This window comes from Neolamprologus brichardi, chromosome 4 (genome assembly GCF_056152115.1).
Source record: "Neolamprologus brichardi isolate AB-2024 chromosome 4, ASM5615211v1, whole genome shotgun sequence".
NCBI lineage: Eukaryota > Metazoa > Chordata > Actinopteri > Cichliformes > Cichlidae > Neolamprologus > Neolamprologus brichardi.
This window is the reverse complement of record NC_142107.1, coordinates 7,354,835-7,378,220: the sequence shown is the minus strand read 5'-3', so window position 1 is coordinate 7,378,220 and position 23,386 is coordinate 7,354,835. Positions and strand designations below refer to the sequence as shown.

Genomic DNA, 23,386 nt, shown 5'->3' with positions numbered 1-23,386 from the left:
GTGGAGGAGCACTGCTGTCCAGGAAAAGACCACACGCTTTTTAGTAAGTTCAATGTGATCACTCAGAACAACTCTGTCAGTTTGCCCTGACCCCTCTCCCAACAACATGCCAGCAAATATCCGCCCGCAGCATAACAGAGCCACTGGATCCCTTCACTGTAGGGATGGAGAGGTCAGGGTTTTACTTTAATCTGATACCTCTAAGTAGCTCCATTGGTAGGATAGTCCACGAATGTCTCTAGTCATACTGTATTTTTTAAAACTATAGCCCTCTGAGAAGCTTATAAATAACTCTGGCTTCCTCTTCTCACAGGAAACTAGAAAAAGCTCCCTGCTGTACGTGACTCCCCTCTTTTGTACGGCTAAAACATTCATTCACCAATAACAGCAGCTCTTTAACCACTTCCCATCCAATCGCGCGTCCCCGCCGTGGAAAACACCCAGTTCCTGAGGTGTTTCATGCAAAAGGCGGAGACACGGAGAAGCCAGGGGCCAATAGGAGTGCAGCTCATGAATAATGTGTGGGCGGAGACTCCAAGCTCACCAACCCAGCCTCCTTCCTGCATCGCAGGCCATGAGCGTCCCGTCCCTCCGCACGACCCGACCGCACCAGGCCAATGTGAATCGCTGACATTTAACCAACGCCGCCGCCCCCTTCTCCTTCTCACTCTGCGCTGTTATTCTTTTTATGGACGGACTGCGACAGCTGCCAATGCGTGCTTCATCTTCGTGAAGTTGGGACAAAACTGAAGGGTAAGTGAACATCTTTATTACAGCCTGCCCGGTGATAATAAAATACATCCTAAGCGTACGCGCATCGGTTCAGGACGCGGCGTCTGTGTTTTTCCGCAGCAGTGATGCAGTAGGTGCTTCATGTCACGTTCGCCCCGAAACTCACGATAGACACGCACACAGGCGTGTTGTTGCTCCCTGGGGTCTCAAGACGTGCCTGTCTTGGGACATTGTGCCCTTTCCCCAGCAATGTGGACCTGCTGAGCAGTAACCACTCTATTCACTAAAAGGGACGTCAGCAAGGTCACGATGTTAATGATGATGATGAGGGTGATGATGGTTTACAATGAAATCCTAATGAGGCAGATAGGAACCCCTTCACAGAGCCTGGGGGAATCCTATGTGGATTTCCAAGTTTAATTCAGCAGTAAGGTGTTTACGCTGAGGATCGGTGTAAAGCATGGTGATGGTGGAGTGAGGACCTTTCATAACTCGCTATAAAACACAATCAGAACAGAATCTTCGAGGGGCTACATCCAAAAAATAAGAAGGCAAATTTATGCAAAGCTTAAGTGTTTGGTTTGTCACCAACTTGAAGGCTTCTTCGTCTGTGAGTGCCTGGGGTCAGCCTTGTGTTCAGTGCTATCAGTAGCAGCTCAGCGCCAACACGCTGGAATTTGAGTATCATCTTCTTCCTTACAGTAAAAAAAAATTAAATTAAATTTAAAAAAATCAAAGCGCAGACAGGATTTTTGTAACATGTGGAAGAGGCTATTGGTTTGCAGGCGTTGTCTGTATGCATGAACATCAGCTGATTACTTTTTACAGTAGCTCATCATCAGCAACATTTGCTACAGGATCAAGTTTATACCTGATCAGTGTCCTTATCTGTTCATCCGTTCTCATGCCACTCCCCACTGTGTGGGGCTCTCTGTCCTGGTCTTTGTGTCCTTGGGCAAGACACTTCACCTACCACCTACTGGTGTTGGCCAGAGGGGCGGATATGGCAGCCTCACTTCTATCAGTCTGCCCCAGGGCAACTGTGGCTACAACTGTAGCTTGCCTCCACCAGTGTGTGAATGTGAGAGTAAATGAATAGTGGAATTGTAAAGTGCTTTGGGTGCCTTGAAAAGTGCTATATAAATCCAATCCATTATTATTATTATTATTATTATTATTATTATTATTATTATTATTATTATTATTATTTGTGCCAGAAGTTTCATCAGATCTACAAGCAGGAACAGAACACCCGGTTTTGAACTCAAAGTAGAGGACTGACCTTTAAATGTCCAGTACTAATGATGCAGGTGCAGGAGTGCTTGGAAATAAAATGTTCTGTCAAAGTGATGTGCATTTCTGTGCATGTGTGAAGAAGAAGCCCTGTGGTTCTATTAGATGGTGACCCAAGGAAACCTGAAGATAGACTACTGTTACTCAACACTTTAGTGCGTTTGTTTGCCCAGGCGCTTGGTTCCTGTGAGAGCAGCTGCAGGTTTATCTTATATCAGGGAAAGAGGTGAAATGTGTGGAAATGAGACCTGTGAAAAGAAGTGAGATATGTTGAGTTTGGATTCCAGTTGTGTAATGTCGTAAGAATGATGCAACCGGGCGTGTTGTTTAATGAAAGCGTAAAGGTTTCATATAGCTATGTGAGGAGATGTTGGTTAAGAGGAAATTGCTCATTGGAGCCGCTTGAGGTTAACCTGGTGATGTTTAAAGATTAAGAGTGGCTTTTGTTTATGATGTATTAAAAAACTTGACATGCTTTTATCAAAGATGAGGAGATTAAAATCAGTGTGTGACAGAAATAAACAAGCTGGCAACGTGTATCCAAGTACATGTGAACTGCTTGGAAATAACTGCAGCACATGACAGTTACATTTTGTGTCTGTGTGTGTGTGGTTGTAAGGTGTCCCCGTCTCAGCGGAGTGTCTTCTATATTTACCCAGCATGCCGCTGGCTCGAAGCCTGTCTGTCACGTCCCTGTCAGGACTGGAGGAATGGGACGAGGAGTTTGATTTGGAGGATGCCGTCCTTTTTGAAATAGCCTGGGAGGTTGCTAACAAAGGCAAGTGGTTTTTGAAGATAATTTAAAAAAAAATTGTATGCCAAAAGAAAATGTAGTTTGTGTTGAATCACGTTATATCTTTTTATGTGTGAAGTTGGAGGCATCTACACCGTCATCCAAACCAAAGCCCGTCTGACCTCAGAGGAATGGGGGGAGAACTATTTCCTCGTGGGTCCCTATGTGGAGAGCAACGTGCGCACTCAGGTGGAGCTGATCGAGCCCACAAACCCCGCACTCAAGCAGACCATTGACAAGATGAACTCCAGTGGGTGTAAGGTACTACCATATGTAAACTAAAACACACACACAGACACTGAGTTAAATTTATACGATCCACTGAAGGGCAGTCATCCTAACAACTCGTGGCTGAGGTACTAATAGTTTATTTGTGTATGCATGCAGTGAATATGCGCTCTAACGCCCAATTAGAGTTCATCTTTCGCTCGTCTTTTACATCTGACACACTCCCACTCTGCCCAGCCTTCTGTCCTTGACCACAACTCAAAACCCAGTGACATTTCCCCCGCAAAGGTTAAAAGTTGTATCGATGTCTCTCTGTCTCTCTCTTTCACACAAATGCGCTCCAGAAATAGATGACGGAGTGTGATACTTCTAAAGCTTTGTGCTGCGTCATTCTGAGTGTAATGTGGAGATGTGGGAAAAGGTTAGGACTGGTAGCGGTACCCTTTTAAAGGGGTTAGTGCAGCCAGGTCAGTAAAGCCTGTATGGTTTACTTTCAGACACAATTGATGGGACAATGAGAGAGCAAAGGCAGGCTGCAGCAACACTGAATTTGCATGTTTCATATTATGTTACTAGTTCCTCTCCTCTGCTCTTTGTTTCTGTGTGCACATGTGGTTTAACAGCAGAGGCATCTGAAGATAACATTACTTATGTTACATTGCTAATAAGGGTGTCCCAGCAACACTCGGTGTGTCTGAAAGTTTGGTTTGTATTGATAGTTTTGTTTAGTTTTTCCCAGTGCATTACAGGTATCATCCCAGGACCTTCTCATTTTCAAACGAAACGTCTAAGGTTTTATGTATTAGAACATAATAAAAATCTATTGATTCTTACTAAATACTGAAATTATTTATATACAACCTGATGAACAACAGTGTAGAGATGGACCGATCCGATATTACGTATCGGTATCGGTCCGATACTGACCCAAATTACTGGATCGGATATCGGAGAGAAATAAAAAATGTAATCCGATCCATTAAATATCAAAAAAGCACCTCACAAAACTTGCTACACGGCGTAACTCGGCTCATAACCATAGCACGTTGGAGCGGTGTGGTCACGTGATAGAGCGGCTGTGTGTATTTGTAGCCTTGCTAGCAAACCAGCATTTCATCTCCAAGGAATTTATCCCAGAGAGAAGTAAAGCAAGTGTGTAAGTTTATCTCTGAATGTTTGTAAAGCATTCCCACGTTAAGCTTAACAACCGACATATGGAGCGACTGCCTCTCTCTCTCTCTCTCTCTCTCTCTCCTGCTGCTGCGACTTCAATCGTGAAACTGCTTAATGATCAGCTGATCGCTTTTCTGTCGCGAGTCCGTCTCTCTTCTTAGTTTTTGGCCCACTTTGCACCAGAAAGAGGAAACCAGCGGCTGAACAACAGCAGCACTATTAAGCTTGATAAGCTGTTGTTAGAATTTATTTAATATTACTTTCTAGACTAGGATCTTTTTCTATGCAGCTGACGGCTGGTAACTGTGCAGGGGCGGATCTAGCAAAGTGTAGCCAGGGGGGCCGATAGGGCATGAACAGGCAAAAGGGGGCACAAAGACAGTTTTCTTTCTTATTCTCATTTAAAATGTCTAGCTTTTAATAAATAATTATCTGAATCTTACACCCAAAGTTTTAATCTGATGTAAAATATATAGAAGTCCATTACTGTATATAGTAACTGTTAAGTCTAATATACCCTAGTAAGCTATACTACTTTTTCCTTTGGGAAGATACCATCTGTGCAGTCTGCAGTTCTGTTGAAGAAAGATGTTGAATCTATTTAATTATTCTTGAAAAATAATTTATTTCTGTGCATTTCCCCCCCTGCATCAAATTCAATTTGATTACATCGATTAAGCATCATGAGGTGGAGGGTGGTTCCCTTTTTTTTTGCTGGGAGTTTGCAACCCTATTAGTTAGGTTGCTTAATATTTCTGCTAAGTACTCTTTAAAATACCAGAATAGGGAGGATAGAGTAGGTTTAAGTTTATTAGATTGATCAGTGTTGCTGAACTATGAAATATAGTGCAGTGTATTTTTTACATACAGGTATAACAGAATAGCTTTAGTTATTTATTTAAACTTGAGTATAAACTTATACAAAATGCAGCAAGATATTAAAAAAACGTTTTATTGATTAAAAAACACACTATATCGGATTCATATCGGTATCGGCAGATATCCAAATTTATGATATCGGTATCGGTATCGGACATAAAAAAGTGGTATCGTGCCATCTCTACAACAGTGCATGACATATGTCACTGTTATTTTGCAGAAGCAGTGTGGGGGGAAAGAGTATACCCTATGACTCAGTAGTTTGTAGAAACAGCAGCAGTAACTTTTAGGGATTGTTTTGTTTTTTGTTTGACATTACCGGTCTCTGATCATGGTTGTGGTGGAATTTTGATCCACTCTTCTTTAAACCGTTGCCTCAGTTCATTCAGCTCTTTGTTAATGTCCCACCAGAATATTTCCATCATGTTCAGGTCTGGACTCTGACTGGGCCAATAAAATGCTTTGATTCTTTTCTTTTTCAGCCCCAAATTTCCTGCCGTCCTTGTAATCATTGTCCCGTTGCAGGACCCATTTTCTACCAAGCTTTAGTTATCGGATATTTGGGCTCACATTTGACCCCTGAATACTTTGATATACACACGGGTTCATAGTGGACTTCATGACTGCAAGGTGCCCCAGTTCTGGGGTTGCAAATAAGCCCACATCATCAGTCCTCCACCGCCGTGCTTGAGAGTCAGTATGAGGTATTTGTGCTGACGTGCTGTGTTTGGTTTTCAACAAATATGGCGCATTGAACAGTTTGACCTTGAGGTGAATTTGCTTTTCCACTCATGGGACGATTGAGGGATTATTAACACAAACCTGAATGTTCCAGACAAGCAAAACTGGCAAAACGTCTGTTTTTATAGAGCTGCTCACAGTTAATTATCATTTGATTGACTAATTTAAAGTTATCCTATAATTTCCATGCAATGTCTTTGTTTTTCATACACTTTCATGCAACCTTTGTTAAATAACTAATTTTTCAGACCTGCTAAAGACTGTAGTAGTAGTGGTAGTAGTTGTGGACACTGAATGAATGAATGGGGCCCAGGGTTGCTTACAGATGCACAAGTGGTGTGGGGGGCAGGGTGCCAGCAGTGGAAAGTGGGAGGAGGGGAATAATTTGCCTGTTCATGGATCTGTGCAGCCTAAATAAGGCTGAAGGAATGTAAGAAGCTCAATGTCATTTTAAGAATTGAAGATGGTGATTTGATTACCAGATGATGTGTTTTTAAAGGTTTACTCATTGCTGGTACAAATTTTAGATCATTAGTTTTGGCATTAGTGTATTAAACTATTCCAGTTTAGTTGCATTTTAAGCAGCATGAATTGCAATTGTAACAACGAGAAATACTCAATCCAGGCTATCTTAGATTGGAATACATTTTTGTAAAGACATAGATGTTATTCACTTACGTTATGTTAGAGAGAGAAGGACTAACCAGTTTTTTTTCTCCTTTTCACCCTTGTCTGTTTTCTTACAGGTCTACTTTGGCCGCTGGCTTATTGAAGGCAGTCCCTACGTTGTGCTCATTGATATCGCGTTCACCGCCTGGTCTTTAGACTCCTGGAAGAGCGAGCTGTGGGAGCTTTGTTCCATTGGCGTGCCATGGTTTGACCGTGAGGCCAACGATGCGGTGCTGTTTGGTTTCCTGACCGCTTGGCTTCTGGGAGAGGTCAGCAGCTCAGACTTAATACTACACAGCTGATGAGAACGGGCATAAAACATAAAGATGGATTATCTGTAGGTCCTCCAGCAGTTTAAAGGGCTCTTTAAAGCAGCATATTAAACTAATCTGAACCTTTTCTTTCCTTTCAAATCACAGTTTGCAGCCCAGTGTGAGCAGCCTGCGCACATTGTGGCCCATTTCCATGAGTGGCTGGCAGGGCTGGGGCTGGTGTTGTGTAGACAGAGACAGCTTCCAGTGGCAACTATCTTCACCACACATGCTACACTCCTGGGGCGCTACCTGTGTGCTGGAAACGTGGACTTCTATAACAACCTAGCAGAGGTATGTACCTGCTTTTTTTTATTAAGTATCAGTTCAATAAATAAATAAAGATGCCATCAAGCAGTTGTTGGCTTTGAATGTGGGATTTATATGAATACAAATATGAACTATTTCAAAAAATAGCTGACTACATTATAGACTCTCTGTGGTCTGTCTGTGTTCAGTTCAATGTAGACAAGGAAGCGGGCGATCGACAAATCTACCATCGCTACTGTATAGAGCGTGCAGCGGCACACTGTGCCCACGTCTTCACCACAGTGTCTCAAATTACTGCCATTGAGGCAGAACACCTGCTCAAGAGGAAACCAGGTGTGTAGCAGTGAATTGGTGTGTGTAAGACGGCAGCATGCCTCCAGCTCCCCCTGCAATACTCTGAATATAGAAGTCTGAATATGTAAAATATAATATATATAATATAATGCTTTCAGTGTCGTATTATTTTAAATTAACTCTTAGAAAATCCTTAAAAATCATGACTCATTTTATCTTAAGAAGAAAAAAGTAACAGCTTCCCAAAAAACACTTTAAAAGTATTACATAGTAATATTTTTTTCCACTTTAAATTACTCACTCTTTTAAAACTACTTCAGCCTGAACTATACATATCGAGTATTAATTATGCTTTGGAGATTTTTAATCTGCCTGACTATCAAATCATCACATTTTCTCTGCTGCATGCTTATGCTTTGCCTCTCGTGCTTCCACAGATATCGTGACTCCCAACGGGCTCAACGTGAAGAAGTTCTCAGCTATGCACGAGTTTCAAAACCTCCACGCTCAGAGCAAGAGTCGGATTCAGGAGTTTGTCAGGGGACACTTCTATGGGTTAGTCCGCACGTCACAGCGTGTGTAAAGTGCTTAAAAGTTCATGAATTTAGCCAGAAAGGCGAAGTGACAAATCAAGTTGTGTATTTTTTTTTTTTTTAATTGTATGTTGGTGACCATCTGACCATCAGACACCTCGACTTCAACCTGGACAAGTGTTTGTTCCTCTTCATCGCTGGGAGGTACGAATTCTCCAACAAAGGAGCCGACATCTTCTTGGAGGCTTTAGCCAGACTCAATTATCTACTGAGAGTACGTATGTGTGGCTGTGTTCACAGATGTGCACATGTGTTCACAGATGTGCACATGTGTTCACAGATGTGCACATGTGTTCACAGATGTGCACATGTGTTCACAGATGTGCACATGTGTTCACAGATGTGCACATGTGTTCACAGATGTGCACATGTGTTCACAGATGTGGAAGGAGAAAGGTCAATCCTAGGTGTTTTTTTTTTAAAAAGATAAAACAAAATCTAACTCCAGTGTCTGTATGGTCCATCAAAGGTCAACCACAGTGACGTGACAGTGATCGCATTCTTCATCATGCCAGCTCGGACGAACAACTTCAATGTGGAGACCTTGAAGGGCCAAGCAGTCAGGAAGCAGCTCTGGTGAGGTTCTTTACAGATTCATTCATTTTGAACTTAAGGGAGTGATGGATTTGAATTTTTATTTTATTTTTTTAAAATTTTTTTGTCCCTGGCAGGGATACTGCTCAGACTGTGAAGGAGCGCTTTGGAAAGAAACTTTATGAGTCACTTCTGGTGTAAGTCGACCCCTTTTTAATCCTGCCTCTTAAAAACTGTAAGATGTAAAAAGATAAGTATTAGACACCCAGCTTATTACAACAAATATCTCCTAATAAATAGTCCCCAATAAAGGTGTCCATTAAACTTGGATATACCTGAATTTGTAAAAATGTTGAAATCTTATTGGTTTTATTAAATTCAAACCTGATAATTATTAGATTTTTTGTTTTTTGTGCTGTGAGTTTTGTTTTAACGTTAACTCGAGCTTTTTCTTCAGTGGGCAGCTGCCAGATGTGTCGAAGATGCTGGACAAAGAGGATTTCACTATCATGAAGCGCGCCATCTTTGCCACTCAGAGACAGTGCCAACCTCCGATCTGCACTCACAACATGCTGGAGGACAGCAGCGACCCCATCCTCAACTGTGTTCGCCGCATCGGCCTTTTCAACAGCTCTGCTGACCGGGTCAAGGTAGGTCACGTGACAGGAGGTGACCGCTTTCTGGGATTTCAGTTGTTAATTTATTTTTATTTATTTATTTTTTTTAGTTTGTGAGGTATCATAGTCACACCTGAAAGAAAAAAGTGTTTATGTGAGCATGATTCTGTAATTTTATCTGAATTACCCCTCATGCTGCTGGTTCTGGCAGTGTGCCCTATCTGTCTGTAACACTGAATTTCTTCTTCACCTGTTAGATTATCTTCCATCCCGAGTTCCTTTCATCCACCTCTCCTCTTCTTCCAATGGACTACGAGGAGTTTGTAAGAGGTTGCCACCTTGGCGTCTTTCCCTCTTACTATGAGCCCTGGGGCTACACACCTGGTATGATTCATTCATGCTGACAAGGTGCATCTATGTGTGTATTAATATAAAAGTACTAATCATTGTTTTCCTGTTTATCAGCTGAGTGCACTGTCATGGGAATTCCATCAATCTCCACTAACCTGTCAGGTTTTGGCTGTTTCATGGAGGAACACATAGCAGACCCAACGGCATATGGTGCACCTTCATGCCTTATCTTCTAAATTCTACTGTTTTTCAAAAGAAGTCCTCTTTTTAAGATAATCAGGAAAAACTGCTGCTTTTTCGCTTTGCAGGTATCTACATCCTGGACCGCAGATGTCGGGGAGTGGACGAGTCATGTAACCAGCTCACTTCCTTCCTGTTCCAGTTTTGCAAGCAGAGCCGCCGCCAACGTATCATCCAGAGGAACCGCACTGAGCGTCTGAGCGATCTCTTGGACTGGAAATACCTCGGCAGGGTAACATTACAAAACCTATTGCACATCTCTGGACCCCCTCGGCCTTCATTGTCTTTGTTGTTTTCCTTCTTGATCAGGGATGTCAAACATAAGGCCCACGGTCCAGAATCGGCCTGCCAAAGGCTCCAGTTCAGCCTTTTTGGCAGGTTTGGAAAATGTGAAGGGGGGCATACATTTTTGAGCTTTTCCTGCTGTTAAAGTCCTCCCCGTGGCCATTCATACTACAAAAGTAATTGAGTAATAAATAAACAATTAAATGACAAAAGGAGAAAAAAAAGGAACTATCTACTATAGAAATGTATGCTTTTACGTTTGGTTCACATTTAAAAAAACAAAACTGAACAGTCTACACAATGAATGAACAGAACTTTTTCTGTGATTTTACACATTTATATCTTATGGTTTAATCCAAAGAGACGTGCTGACAGGCTTTTCTTTATCACGAGATGTATTGTTGAAATTGCACTTCTCTTTCTTATGTCTCAGGAGTTAAATGTGTATTTAAAGTTCTTTAGACTGACAGACAGGAGAGTTTCAGTGGGCTGTGTGTTGCCCACCGTCTAACATCAGTTTGAGATCCTTGCTCTATATTTTACTTAAAGTTCTTTAGTTATTGAAAGAAACTCCTTCTTTGGAGTTTCTTGTGTATTTCTCTACTATTTGCAACAACGAGTCTCACAGATAAAAGCTTTACAACAGTTTTTTATGTATTTATTTTTAATTTCTCCTTCTTTTCTGCATTAGTATTATATAGCTGCCCGCCACATGGCCCTGGCTAAAGCCTTCCCTGACACCTTCATATATGAACCTCAGGAGACAGCCCAAGTAAGTTAACTTGTATTTTTTTTTTAATAGACACAGTATTTAAAACAAATGTGATTTTTTTTAAATTCTTTTTTTTTTTTTTTGAAGCTTCCTCTTCCTGTTTATGTTTTTAATGCTTTCACTCCTGTCCTCAGACCGCCGGTTTCCGTTACCCCCGACCAGCCTCAGTGCCACCATCTCCAGCCCTGTCCCGCCACTCCTCCCCGCACCACAGCGAGGCTGAAGACAACGAAGATGACGAGCGCTACGACGAGGACCTGGAGGCCGAAAAGGACAAGGTGAACATCCGCCAGCCCTACACGCTGCCTATGAAAAACAAGTCCATCGCCCTCATCGGGGCCAACGGGAATGGCGACGAGGTGATGAGCGAGAAAAACTGAGACCGACGCACTACTGCTAAACCTCACTAGTGAAACTCTTATCTGTGGTTCAAGTTGTCCGTGTAGACGACTGTGGCTGCGTGAACGCGTGTGACGAATTTAATATTGGCATGTTGTGACAAAATGCATTACTGTCAGTGTCTTCCCAACCTGTGCGTACCTCAGAATTTTTAAAAACAGTATCTGTCAGTTTGATATATTTTGGTATTGTTTCAGTTACACCAGCAGTGTGACCAGTAGTTTGCTTTGTGGAGTAAATGCAGCAACTTAAAAAGGTTAACTGACAGATCAACACAGGCGAAAACGAATCAGGATTGCTGGATTTTTGTAGAATACTAACAGTGAGTAACGTGGATCTAACAGAGGATCATTAATATTAACAGCAAACTGTGGGGTCGGATTTTATACTTGATTCAAACGTAGGTCGGGGCTGGGAGAACAGCTTATCTCTCCTTTTTTTTATCAGCTTACCATCTCTACAAGTTCAAAACAGGAAGTTTCCTGTGAAAAAGCCCACATAGCAATATTATGCATTAAGAGCCAGAAAGAGCATCTGTTCTTTCTGTCGTTTTTCACTCGTGCCCCACATGATGTGACAACCATACAGTGCTTCACACTTGACTTTCTACCTTTTTGTAGCATTTTTTTTTCTTTTCTTTTCTTTCACGCGCCTTGTTTTTTGCATAACCTCTCAAAATAGAAACAAAATGAAGAGCACACACTGATAATGCTGAAAACGCTCTCGTTCTGAAAATAGTGTCGGCTTGTGTGTGAGTGTGTTCTCATTTTGTTTCTGTGCCTTACAGTATCACAGTGTGTCCACTGTACTCCTGCTGTGTTTGTGCGCGCTTGTGTGTGTGGAGATTATTCCTTGGTTCGCCTGTTTCAGCAAGTATTTATTTGTGAAATGAAAAGAGGTGGAGACAGAGGGGAAAGGGTACTGTGTCCTAAGATGGAAACTGTGTTTACAGGTAGACGACCTGACAGAGAGAAAGGGCTGAAAAACAAGCTACTGTATGTCTTGAGTATTTGTTTTGGAAAAAAGGAAATGGTTTTGCCAGCCGTATACTGTCACTATCACTCCATTTCTCACAATCTTGCACCAGATGAACATATAATAAAATTGAAATATCTATATACACCTGTTTGGTGTTTTATAAACAGTAACGGGCTCTTCTTTCATTGTGTTTGTGCAGTTTATTGGAACAAATATATCCAAAGATTTGCTTCTTTGTAACATACTGATCTTATCTACACAGCATCTCCTTCATAAATCATTCAGATCAGCTTAAATGTTGCAGTGAATCCTCTTCTTCCGTTGTAGGTAATCCTCCAAAGTGCTTGGCTGTTTCAGCACAGGTAAACTCTGCCCCCGTGACCTTTGCAAACTGAAAAAAACAAAAACGTAAAAATCTGAGTCTTCACATGAAAAACATACTGATACACATCGTACTCCACACTCAAAGAGGACCTATTATGCTATCACACATAATACAATCCCCATTTATCTTATGTTTGGCCTCGGTGCAGCTCCCAAGTTCATAAACTGAGAGAAACTTCCTTTAAAGCCATTTATGAGCCAGTTTTCTTTCTTTCTTTTCCCCTTGGAAACGAAAGCAGGTGTCATCATGGGTTTGAAATCCTTTATTCTCATGGTGCATGTGCTGGAGATGAATATATAAATATATGTGCATTTACTAGATTCATAAAAAGCTGTAGAAAAACCTGTAAAACTTAGTTTTACAGTTTTATACTTTAATATGAGCACTCACCACTGTAATAGTGTTGTGTCTGTGTGTGTGTGTGCATTATGGCAAAAATTAATAAAACACTTAAACCACACATAAGATATTGATATGAGTAATTGAGTGAGAGCGAAATGATTCAACAACGGTCACCGGAAACCAGCCATTAATCATTTGGAACCTGAATTTAAAATTACAGCAAATTAAATCACCACCGCTTTCATCATCCAGGAACTGCCTGCACGCTCTGCACACATGAGGTCAGGCGTTGTCCTGCACACGAGGAACACAAGGCCCACTGCACCAGGTCTAAAAGTAGCTCTGAGCATTTCATCCCTGTTTATAACTACTTTAAGGAGTTTGCTGTGCTTAAGTACAATTTGGAGGTGTTTATGTTGACATGATAGATACCTTAAAAGGGTGACACAGAGTGCTTTACATCAGAATCACTGAGAAAGTGTTTGGCAGTCATTTAGGACTTACTGAGTAAACTATTCCAGAAAGAGCTGTAAGTTGCGCTGCCAGTAACAGCCCCGAGTTTGGCTGGATTCCTCCTCACTGTGTGTACTGAGAAACCATCAGGCCCAGTCACCTCCACTTCCACCACATGGTAGTCTCTTAACCTGCGGCATGAAGGTACATGAGGCTGGAAGATGCAGGCAGGATGTAAAAGGTTTCAAACAAACAATCCGACTTTTAGAAGCACTCACGCTGTATCTGACACAATCTCTCCCTGGACACCAGTGAAGCCCAGTGTCCCTGCTGCCACTGCTGCTGCCGCCATGGTGTTCACATTGTTAGGAGCGAGTGGGCACAACTCTGCAACGGAGCCTCTGAACAAAACACGCCTGCCTTCTCCCTCCGTCCAGTCAGTGAGGACGTCTCCTGTCAGCCGAAAGCAGGAGGGATGCTTGGACATTCTGATGAACAAAGCCTAAAAATAAACCATGAAAGGAAAAAGCAACATTAAATCACTTATATGTTAATTTCCATGGTTTTAAACACTGTGGACTATCCTTGTTTTACCTTTATTTTCCCACTGTCATTCAGCCTCTGGATGTCCTGGCCTCCCCATAATGCACCACTGGGGACGTAGAGAGTCCTGCCATACTTCTGAGCAGCCTGACTCAACTTCTGGTTCAGATTAGGATCAGCAAGGGCAGATGGAGAGCCCACCTAGAGAAGGAAAAAAAATGAAAAACTAAGGTGCAAAACAAATGATGAAGTGTCGTTGACTTCTCAAGAGTTTGTGGGTTAGGATGACCTTCTGTCGACACTGAATTTTGAACCTGTTATTGAATTTAAATCTACAAAGCAAATGCTATCAAACGCCCGTGTACATGTGAGATTCTGCAAACGTTAATGTGGAGATATATTTAAAATGTGATTTGCAGAATGCTTCATAGTCACAGCTGCAGTGGAGATACCGTGTGCTTGGTCTTTTATGCATTTAAAACCAGTCTGTGACTGAGAAGTGTTAATTGGAAAGTATCAAAAACAGATGAGGGTGAAGTAAGACTTTGCTGGGGTTAATCCTGAAGCATATAAAAGACTATTGTCTGCAAAAAAGTGAACATTGAAGTATAGAAATGAACATTTTCCTTATTTGCAAAGCAAATAGCCAATTTAAATAGCCAGATGCTCTCTCTGCCATCCTATTTCTGATGGTTGAGTAAAAGTTATGATTAACATTAACAGTTTGTTTCTCTATGTGAGGAATGAGTAGTTTGTGAGAAAGAGTTGTGCTTAACAGTCAAATACTTTTGAGGGGTCAGTGAAGAGGACAGTGCAGGACTTTTCTCCAAGGAGGAGAACATTTAAGAACCTTCAGCTGGACCGAGATGGTGATTGTTTACAGTTGAATGACATGATATTCTGTCCATTTTATGTACGCTCACAGTACCTTAGGCAACAGTACCTCAACTGACCTCTCGTTAAAACCAAGATATGCAGAAGAGCATCTCTCAATGCACAGCTTTGAAGCAGACAGGCTACAGCTGCGGAAGACCACATCCTGTCAACTAAGAACAGGAAACTGAGGCCACAGTTTGAACATATTCACCAAAATTAGTCAAAAGAAGATGCTGCCTGGTCAGATGAGGTTTGATTTCTGCTGGGACATTCAGATGGTAGGGTCCAATTTTGTTGTAAACAACATGAAAGGATGGACCCATTCTGCCTCGTATCAGTGGTTCAGTCTGATAATGATTTAATGGTATGAAATCATAAAAATGACCAATTTAAATCAAACTGTATCAGTCAGTTAAAATAAAATCTATCAAGTACTATAAATAAAATATAACACTGGAAGAATCTATAAAAAAAACAACAACAACAAAGAAATGTACCAGCTGTTTCACTGAAATAGCAAAATCAGAAGTAGCTCACCATGAAATGAGACTGAGACAGAAACTGGAGCCCAAATTCTTTAACTATTTGAGGATGGCACACCTCAATGATCACATCGCATCGCCTGCAAAACACACAATTATTATTCCTCAAAGTTCAGAAGGGAAATTCCCGAAGATAAATACAGCACATGTTTATAGCGTTCCTGATTTAATACATAAAAACACATGTGCACAGAACAATCATGCTGTGTGCACGTGGGTTTTTAATGCTTATGCACGTGTTTGCACCTTTCTGCAAAGGACGATAGATCCCCAAGTATGAGTTCAGAGGGGACTAAACCACTGAGCTTGCCAGAATTCCTGTTCCAGACAAAACCCAGAGTCAAACCGAGGGCAGGTCCATCTTTATGGATCCTCTCCACTAGGTACTGACCTAAATTGCACACACATGCACATGCTGTCAGGAAATAATATACAGCAATTTAAAGAGTGTTTGCCTGGGATTTAAAAGGGGAATTCCAACCTAGATGTCCAAATCCTACGACTCCAATCCTTAAAGAGGAAGAATCGGTCGCCATAGCTGTACAAAGGAAGCAAACAAAGCAGATAAAAGCCCAGAGTGCAGTCGCAAAGCAAACCAATACACATGCACACATATACATGGCTATATTGACCTTAAGCCCTACCTGATATCAGCCCCTTCTTGTACAGTTACTGCATTTATTACTCTATACACCCAGTAAACTTACACCCCCTCCAGCGTTGTCCCACACCTTGAATTTCAATAACCAGCCCAGAGCTGCAAGAACTGTGTTCAGGCAAAGCACAAAGTTTGACTCAGAGTAGCCTGTAGTTAATCATTGTTGCAGTTCTGTGAAATTATTACACGCAGGGCTCCTCCTCCATCTGCTTGAACTTAAATCTCAGCTTCAGAAATATTATGTACAAAAAATGTAATTGTTTGAAATTTTCGAAACAAAATCCAGTCAAGACGAGCACTGAACATCATTCAACATACAAAGCATTTTATTCTTCTTCTATGTTAGAATGTGTTTCATACTTTCTTTGATCACAAACAAAAGAAATGTGTCATATTCATCAGTATTTATGAGCAAACGAGCCCTTTCCTTTCCTTTAAATGTGAAGCACTGGAAACTGGATGGGGCTTTGGCATAGCGTGTTTTTCATAACCATCCACATTTCTTGGAATAGTTGCCACAAAAAAAAAAAACAGTATTGTTATAACAAATTTACAGCTGTTTATCAAAGAATCCAATCCTTTCCTGTAAAATTTTACACATTTGTTTTATGAAACATTGAGACATAAAAAGTCTCAACAACAACAATCATCAGGTTTAGTCAGTTTCCTGATATTAACGTTTACATTTCACAGTGATTACACCTGCACAGTTCAACTTTGCTCCTTCTGTGCTGATGTCACCAACGTAATCCTGCTGGTGAGGTCAAGGGTGAGCAATTTGACCAGCAGAACTCAAAACAGGGAGCGAATTGATTATCAGAGCGCAATCAGACCGTGAGGATCGGTCTAAAGTTCATCGACATGAAACACAGGCAGATTGAAAGACACGACAGAGGTTCAAGGCGAGGGGTACAGGAGCTGAGGATCGTTGGAGCTGAGGATCGCTGGCAAACAAGACAGTAAAGACAGAAGAAACAAAGGAGTCAGGACACTTTTATCCTTCTGAGAAGTCTCAGCAGTGCTGTTTGAGAGAAGATGGACATCCTTGAGACTCACGCCTATCACAGGCGGCAGAGGAGAAATAAGGTACAGTTCACCTCTATTTACAGCCAGTATTTCTTTATTTCTAGCAGCACTTTGCTTAGTGAAACCAGGTGGAAAGGAGATGTTTGAAATCATAACTCGAATCTACTTCTGTACAAAAACTTGATGCATCTCTCCCTTTTCTTTCTTTTTGTCCATTTCTATCAGTCCTGTGCTCTCTTTCTGTCTCTCTTGCCTTTCTTTTTGTCTGCAGCTCTGTACTTCTACCTTTGGACTCCTGCTTCGCCCCCGTCCATCATGTTTGCAGGTGTCAAATCTGCACCAGTACTCATATTGGCTGCAGTGGTGCTGAGCTGGAATGGAGGTCAGAGTGTCCTAGGTGTGGTGGGAGGACTGGTCTTCTCTGCTGTTGGTGACTGCTGCCTGGTGTGGCCTGAGCTTTTCCTGCATGGTAAGCGCTGGTGGTGGATGAGTTCAAAAAAATTGAGCATTTTTTTTCTTTTATGAAAGGTCTATTGCTTGCACATGCCTCATTATTGTACGAAGTATTTGTAATAGTTACTTTCAGAGAGTAAATTTAACACTCCAGGATTCATAAATTGCAAATCACATGCCCATTATGTCCTCAATATCTGTTTCAGGAATGGGTGCATTTGCTGTGGCTCATCTGTTGTACTCAGTTTCCTTCCTGTCCAGTCGTTACACAAAAAACTCCTCTTCCTGCTGGAGCCGTTTTCTCTATCTGATCCTGTTTATGGTTGGAGGAGGTTATTACACATTTCTATTTCCATTTCTGCAAAAGGACCCAAACTCTGAAGTGCTAACTCCAGCTGTTGGAGTCTACTTTGTCTTAATTACTCTAATGGGTCTATTAGCAGCTAGAACTGGCAACATAGCAACACTTTTGGGAAGTCTGAGCTTCATGGTATCTGACGCAACGCTGTCTCTGCAAGTTTTTAAGGTGGTGGCACCAATGCAGCACGGTACTACTGTTGTAATGGTGACCTATTATCTGGCACAGCTTCTAATCGCTGTGGGTGACATGCAAGCAGTAGAGGACACGGATGAGTTTTCAAAGTGGAAGAGGTCCTAACCAGTATCCCTGTTGTACTCCAAAAGCTTGTACTACATTAGCTCTCCATTTCCATAAATATTTGCTGCAAGTGGTTAAAAAAAAAAAAAAAGAAACAAAGAAAGGGAAATACATTCAATTTGCAATGTTCTAAAAATGAAAGAATTTATTTCCAAATGAAATGGAAAAACATTCAGTAAACTTCAGTTTATAATATTTATATTCTGTGATTTAATGATCAAAATATTTTCTTTGACATCCATGTTTACATGTAGATTGTGCATATGGTGGCATGATGTGAACTGCTCATTATACTGTATGTTTATACACGTAATCCCATGTTTTATTAACAGTAATAAATATTATGTCAACAACTGGGAGTTTTGTTTCAAGAAAAACTGAAAAGAGACAGGAACTGAAAAACTAAAGCATACTATAATAAAATAAAATAGATTTAACTAAAGTCAGCATTTGTGTTCTGCCAATTAAAATAGAGTACTATACATACTACCTTTAATGGAGATGCTTGGGATGACAGTTAAGATATTAAGAATGGCAAACATTGGACTGAAATAGTTGTTTTATACATTACAATATACAGTACAATTATTTACACAGTGAAATCCAGGTACTGGATCACGTGCAACTGTCTTAACAGACCAAACAACAACAACAACAACAACAAAAAACATGTCCCAGCTCATCAATGTTCTGTTATCTTTTCATACTGATGCCAAAACATGTCAGGGTAAAAAACACAACAACAAGCAAAGAAAAAAAAAAGAAAATCAACGATCCATCCCAGTGTCATCTGACTGCTGCCTGGAGAAACACATAACCCTGAGTCGCTCACAGAAATCAAGTTCTTCCTGTTGGAAACAAACATGTGACTTTAAGAGGCAGAAATGGAAGATTCAGCTTATTTTTTAAATTTTCAGTCTTTTAAACTTAAAAAAATAAAAAATCAGTTATATATCTCTTTATTGTTTACAACTAGTTAGCCTTTAACCACAATCACCTCTAGTTTTACATGGAAAAAACACATTTCATGACTGAAATGAAATTTTATAGCATAATCACAACATTTCTATCCAGTTTTATGATCTGAGTCTCAGGCACATGAATTACCTGACTTTCTTCTTTGCCTTGGAGCTCTTTGGATCTCTGTCTGAGTAATTCCTCCAGGCCCAGAGCAGGATTCCTGCAGTCATTGAGCCCTTGTGGAAAGTCTTCGACCAGACTACACCACCATCAGAAAACAAGGACGGGTACAGTTACTAATACCATCCATGAAATAATGTCAGATTTTCAGTATCATAATGAATGTTTCTTACCAGCAAAGGGCACCAAGCACATGTTCATGGACGGGTGAATGCGGTGTACGGAGAACTGATACCAGCTGCTGTACCATACCCATGGCGACAAGTGTGTCTGCGGGGGGGAAATAATCAGGAATATACCTGAGTTTATGTATATCAAGCCATGTTTTAAGGAAAGCTTGCAAAAACTTTAGATAGATGTTTAAAGAGTAAACCAATTAAATATCCAAAGTAAAAAATCTGCTGTGGTTCTTCTTGTTATGGTCTACTATGTATGTGTAGTTAAGAATAAAATAGTTTTTCCCAGACAAAGGTAGCAAGATCAGTGAGAAACACACATACTGCAAGGATAAAACTAAAAGGGAGAAAGTATAAAAGTTTTAACACGAGATTTAATTGTTAAAAAATCGTTTAAAAACTTTTTATGTTATTTTACCCTTTAACTGCAGAACTTGCCATATTGGCGACTAATTAAGGAGGAAGAGCAAAGCTGCAAATAAAACATATTCATTTTCCACAGAAAAGGTGTCTCTATAAGCTTTTAGAGACATTATTAAACCATGTTGTGTCTTAATAAAAGGCTACAAAGTGTTGTATTGTCAAAGTAAACCTACTGGTACTGGTGCAGGTTTACAGCGCTATCCTGTCTGAATGTCCTTCCCATCCATACCTTTCTGTTCGGGATGTGACATCAGCAGATTGAGCAACAGGAAAGCCGACTTGGTTCTGAGCTTCTCGTTCTCTGACTGCATGCCTCGCATCAGCACTGAGAATCCATCGTGGGACAGGAAGGCCTGGAGACCTGCCTCCTGCTCTCGAACCAGACCTATGATTACGACAGGACACAGTTTTGTTGAGTGTTGTGAAGCACAGAGCTGGGACAAAAAGACTGTGCCATGTGTCATTTGGCACTAAAGAAGAAAGCAACAGATAATTTAGGCTTAAAGTTGAATTGAGAGGAAACATGAGATATAACAATATCATAAACACGGGTGACACAGTTGGGAGGCTGGCCGCTAAAAATAGCTGTTGAATAGCCTGTCCATCTAAAACATCAACTATGGGAACCAACTGTTGACCGCACTAAAATTCGCAGACTGTGACATGGACAATCCGAGGTTCTGGATCATGTATGTGAAATGACTGATGTGCAGCAATTGGTTGCAGACTTGTTGTCATGAAGCTCAGTTTTGAAGCATGCGTGCGTTATGGCTCTACTCACATGAGACAGCGTAAAGAGCTTTCACCCTGACGGTGGGGTTTGGGTCAGAATCTGTCAGCTGCAGCAGCTTCGGCAGCGCCCCGATGCTAAGCAAGTGGAACTGCAGCTGTGGCATGTTCTGGGCACAGGAGGCAATGAGCTGGGCAGCACGCCACCTCAACCCACTTTGGGCATGATTAAGATACTGGGAGACGCACAACTCCAGCCCACCAAGGGTCATCAGGTCTGCAGAGGACAGGATGCAGTGAGCGTACAGTGAACACATGCTGTCTTTAGCGTGCCCTCTGCTCTAATACCATTTATTACCTCTGGCATTGTCCAGATTCTCACACAGCTCGGACAGCATCTCAAAGGCCGTTTCCCGCTCATCGTCCTCATCATCGTCTTCCCTCTCTTCCTCTCCACCCCTCTCCCTTTCACTTCCTTCTTTGCACAGAACAGCCAAGCACTGCTTCATCTGCTCCACTTCATCCATCTGCCCTTTGCACAGTTCTGTAAGAGCTTCTCTCAGCCATGTTTTCCTCTGGAAGAAAGGCACAAAAAAAGAGCCTGAAGCAGTTTGTCATGCTGAATTCAAATTCTCTGATGTGATACCTCCAAACACGCATTAAGAAAAAAAAAAAAAGGATGTGGACATCAGTGTTTTACTCAGACACATGAGATTTCAAGTGATGTGCAATTATATATTACTGTACAAAAGTCTTGAGTCACTCCTCATTTCTTTATATTTGACTTCCAAGAAAGACTTTCTTTGAATTTTTAAGCAATTGTTGAGCAATAACTCTCCAGGATTTCCAAAGGTCTTTCAAGGTTTTTCTTTCAACATTGGCTTCTTTTTTAAAAAAGTGACTTTGAGTCCAGTCCTTCTACCTGACCATTGTTAGAAGAATGCTTCTTTGTTTGTCTGTTGAACCACTTGACATTCAAGCACAACAAAGGCATCAAACTTAAGAGACAAGGCCATTGCTGTGTCTACACAAAACAGAAAACTTAGCAAAAAACAGTTTAACATTTTATCTTTAAACATTGTTACAATTTCTTGAATTGAAATTTAAAAAAATGTCAAAGACTGAATAGTCTGAAACAGTGTTTTAGGGCCAACATGGTCATTCCCAGAGAGCTGCATGGTGTGCAAAGTTTCCTGAATTTGAGGAAACTGCAGAAAGGGAGGACACAAGAAGAAGAAGCATGCCTGAAAAACTATCTACAGCAAATTAGCAGTATACATAGCACTGTAGGTTTAAGATATCGAGCCCCGAAGTAGTATCAGTTATTGGCTGACAACTGAATAAAAACATTTGTGATAGATCAAGCTAAGAGTTTAACTCTAAAAAAGAGAACATCATTAATGGCAATGCCATTTATTTACTTATCTATTTACTTATTACTTATTAAGTGTTGTCAAAGATATCCCCTTCCTACCAAAATACTGAGGACTGAGTGGGGTGGGGGGCTGCCAGCAGTTCTGATTGATATAATTTCTATACCTTGTTCACTACTTAAATTAAAAGTTTTCTGTGATCCAGTTTTGTCCTGTTCATTTCTGGCCACAATGTCCGGCTTTCTGTTTGAATGCAGTATTATACTTTTGTCTCTCAAAGCACTCTGAAAACTATGAAAATGTGATATATCAATAGTTTATGGTGGGATGTTTTGCAAAGCGGAGCAACACATGTTACTAGATGCTACTGTAAAAACAAAAGCATTTATTATTGTTGTTGCTATCATTTTTGGACCTACTCTACTATGTTATTTTTATATCCCCATGCAAATGAGGCTTTTAGTTGACTAGTTGCTCATTCTACTTATTTAAGCCTCAGTTCTGTCAAAGCCACATTATGAAGCTATACTTCAAGCTTGTGTGTCCTGGTGTGAGCTACAAAGTCGACACCCAACGGTTTGTGTGGTCATCTGGCCTGATCCTGCTTAGGGAACAAGTATGTACCTCTTCTGACATGGGTTCAGGAGGGGCAGGACCCTCTGCAGCGGATCCAGCCTCCACTGCGAGCTGAAGGACCCCTTGGAGGTTCTGGGGATGTCTCCTGGTCTGCCTGTCTTCTGACATGGTGTTAACAGCTAAAGGGTGGGGAAAGTGGAGAAAAGAAAAAAAAAATCAACAAGACAACTAAAGGAAGATTTCAAAATAACCTCAAATTAATTTAAGAGTACTAGCAGTGGTACCAGGTAAAGCCCCACAGTTTATATACCAGGATCATACTTTACTACAAACATACAGCTCTGCTAATAATGCAAAACCTGCTGCTAGCCTCTTATAACAACGGTTATTATTGCCCACTTACCTTTAAACCGACTCCAAAACAACGTAAAGGTAACACACAAAGTTTCTCTCTGAGCTCAGATACAGCTCTCTCCCTCTATAAACACAGAAACGTGAAAGTGCTGGAACGTTCTAGCTAGCTCTTCATCTCACGAGTGGCAAGGGGGGCGCCATGTTTTACCGTAAAAAGTAAACCAAACGGGCAAGCAAAGTAATTTTTGGATACTCTTTGCTATCAAATCAACGTCATTTTAGACTTTCCATTTTTTTGCTTTAAAGTCAGCCTTTCAAAATTATAATGCTGAACATCTGACTGACAGTATTACCTCAATATTTAAAAATTCATAGACCCAATTTTTCTTATACTAGTATAGTTACGGTAATCCAGTAACGCTGGTACGCACAATTTACAAAGAGAATTAATTACATCAAAATAAATATATGCAAATCCCAGAAGAAACGTGTCAGAAGAAACTATGAAAGGCATATCGATTGCGATA

At 41.0% G+C, this 23,386-nt stretch overlaps 4 protein-coding genes across 6 annotated transcripts; 2 read left to right on the top strand and 2 right to left on the bottom strand.

Annotated features, from left to right (window-relative positions):
- The first annotated feature begins 572 nt into the window (after positions 1-572).
- gys1 (glycogen synthase 1 (muscle)) lies at positions 573-12,316 on the top strand. 2 transcript variants are annotated; one of them, XM_035916084.2, is made up of 16 exons: positions 573-753; positions 2,685-2,803; positions 2,898-3,079; positions 6,586-6,777; positions 6,928-7,113; positions 7,278-7,422; positions 7,821-7,938; positions 8,070-8,190; positions 8,446-8,552; positions 8,648-8,707; positions 8,968-9,160; positions 9,385-9,511; positions 9,593-9,688; positions 9,787-9,950; positions 10,695-10,775; positions 10,910-12,316. In XM_035916084.2, exons 2-16 carry the CDS (start codon positions 2,686-2,688, stop codon positions 11,153-11,155), a joined length of 2,136 nt encoding a protein of 711 aa, XP_035771977.1. In that variant the 5' UTR covers positions 573-753; position 2,685; the 3' UTR covers positions 11,156-12,316. The 2 variants fall into 2 exon arrangements, with proteins under 2 accessions (XP_035771977.1, XP_006809207.2); XM_006809144.3 differs by having other exon boundaries at positions 2,645-2,803.
- A 12-nt stretch (positions 12,317-12,328) lies between these two features.
- Positions 12,329-16,078, bottom strand: aspdh (aspartate dehydrogenase domain containing). Of its 2 annotated transcripts, XM_035916085.2 has the most exons (8): positions 16,001-16,075; positions 15,775-15,831; positions 15,540-15,684; positions 15,289-15,373; positions 13,927-14,076; positions 13,611-13,834; positions 13,384-13,523; positions 12,329-12,543 (listed from the first exon to the last, which is right to left on the bottom strand). In XM_035916085.2, the coding sequence occupies exons 2-8, from the start codon at positions 15,827-15,829 to the stop codon at positions 12,506-12,508; spliced, it is 837 nt and encodes a 278-aa protein (XP_035771978.2). In that variant the 5' UTR covers positions 15,830-15,831; positions 16,001-16,075; the 3' UTR covers positions 12,329-12,505. The 2 variants fall into 2 exon arrangements, with proteins under 2 accessions (XP_035771978.2, XP_087695849.1); XM_087839723.1 differs by having other exon boundaries at positions 15,775-16,078.
- A 691-nt stretch (positions 16,079-16,769) lies between these two features.
- tmem86b (transmembrane protein 86B) lies at positions 16,770-18,855 on the top strand. The gene is made up of 3 exons (XM_006809142.3): positions 16,770-17,037; positions 17,203-17,446; positions 17,637-18,855. The coding sequence occupies exons 1-3, from the start codon at positions 16,987-16,989 to the stop codon at positions 18,086-18,088; spliced, it is 747 nt and encodes a 248-aa protein (XP_006809205.1). The 5' UTR covers positions 16,770-16,986; the 3' UTR covers positions 18,089-18,855.
- On the bottom strand, positions 18,213-23,055 carry hspbp1 (HSPA (heat shock 70kDa) binding protein, cytoplasmic cochaperone 1). Its single transcript, XM_006809141.3, has 8 exons — positions 22,909-23,055; positions 22,554-22,684; positions 20,915-21,131; positions 20,609-20,833; positions 20,057-20,212; positions 19,402-19,498; positions 19,196-19,307; positions 18,213-18,936 (listed from the first exon to the last, which is right to left on the bottom strand). Exons 2-8 carry the CDS (start codon positions 22,671-22,673, stop codon positions 18,856-18,858), a joined length of 1,008 nt encoding a protein of 335 aa, XP_006809204.1. The 5' UTR covers positions 22,674-22,684; positions 22,909-23,055; the 3' UTR covers positions 18,213-18,855.
- Positions 23,056-23,386: the final 331 nt, after the last annotated feature.

Coding starts and splice junctions, on each gene's coding strand:
- gys1 (XM_035916084.2), top strand. CDS start 2,686: ATGCCGCTGGCTCGAAGCCTGTCTGTCACGTCCCTGTCAGGACTGGAG. Junction 8,191..8,445: donor GACTCAATTATCTACTGAGA/GTACGTATGTGT, acceptor GGTCCATCAAAG/GTCAACCACAGTGACGTGAC. Junction 8,553..8,647: donor GCAGTCAGGAAGCAGCTCTG/GTGAGGTTCTTT, acceptor TGTCCCTGGCAG/GGATACTGCTCAGACTGTGA.
- aspdh (XM_087839723.1), bottom strand. CDS start 15,913: ATGTATATGTGTGCATGTGTATTGGTTTGCTTTGCGACTGCACTCTGG. Junction 15,374..15,539: donor CTATCGTCCTTTGCAGAAAG/GTGCAAACACGT, acceptor TGTGTTTTGCAG/GCGATGCGATGTGATCATTG. Junction 13,835..13,926: donor ATGACAGTGGGAAAATAAAG/GTAAAACAAGGA, acceptor GTTTATTTTTAG/GCTTTGTTCATCAGAATGTC.
- tmem86b (XM_006809142.3), top strand. CDS start 16,987: ATGGACATCCTTGAGACTCACGCCTATCACAGGCGGCAGAGGAGAAAT. Junction 17,038..17,202: donor GGCGGCAGAGGAGAAATAAG/GTACAGTTCACC, acceptor CATTTCTATCAG/TCCTGTGCTCTCTTTCTGTC. Junction 17,447..17,636: donor GCCTGAGCTTTTCCTGCATG/GTAAGCGCTGGT, acceptor TATCTGTTTCAG/GAATGGGTGCATTTGCTGTG.
- hspbp1 (XM_006809141.3), bottom strand. CDS start 22,673: ATGTCAGAAGACAGGCAGACCAGGAGACATCCCCAGAACCTCCAAGGG. Junction 20,834..20,914: donor GAATCTGGACAATGCCAGAG/GTAATAAATGGT, acceptor TGTCCTCTGCAG/ACCTGATGACCCTTGGTGGG. Junction 19,499..20,056: donor GTCACATCCCGAACAGAAAG/GTATGGATGGGA, acceptor TCCCCCCCGCAG/ACACACTTGTCGCCATGGGT.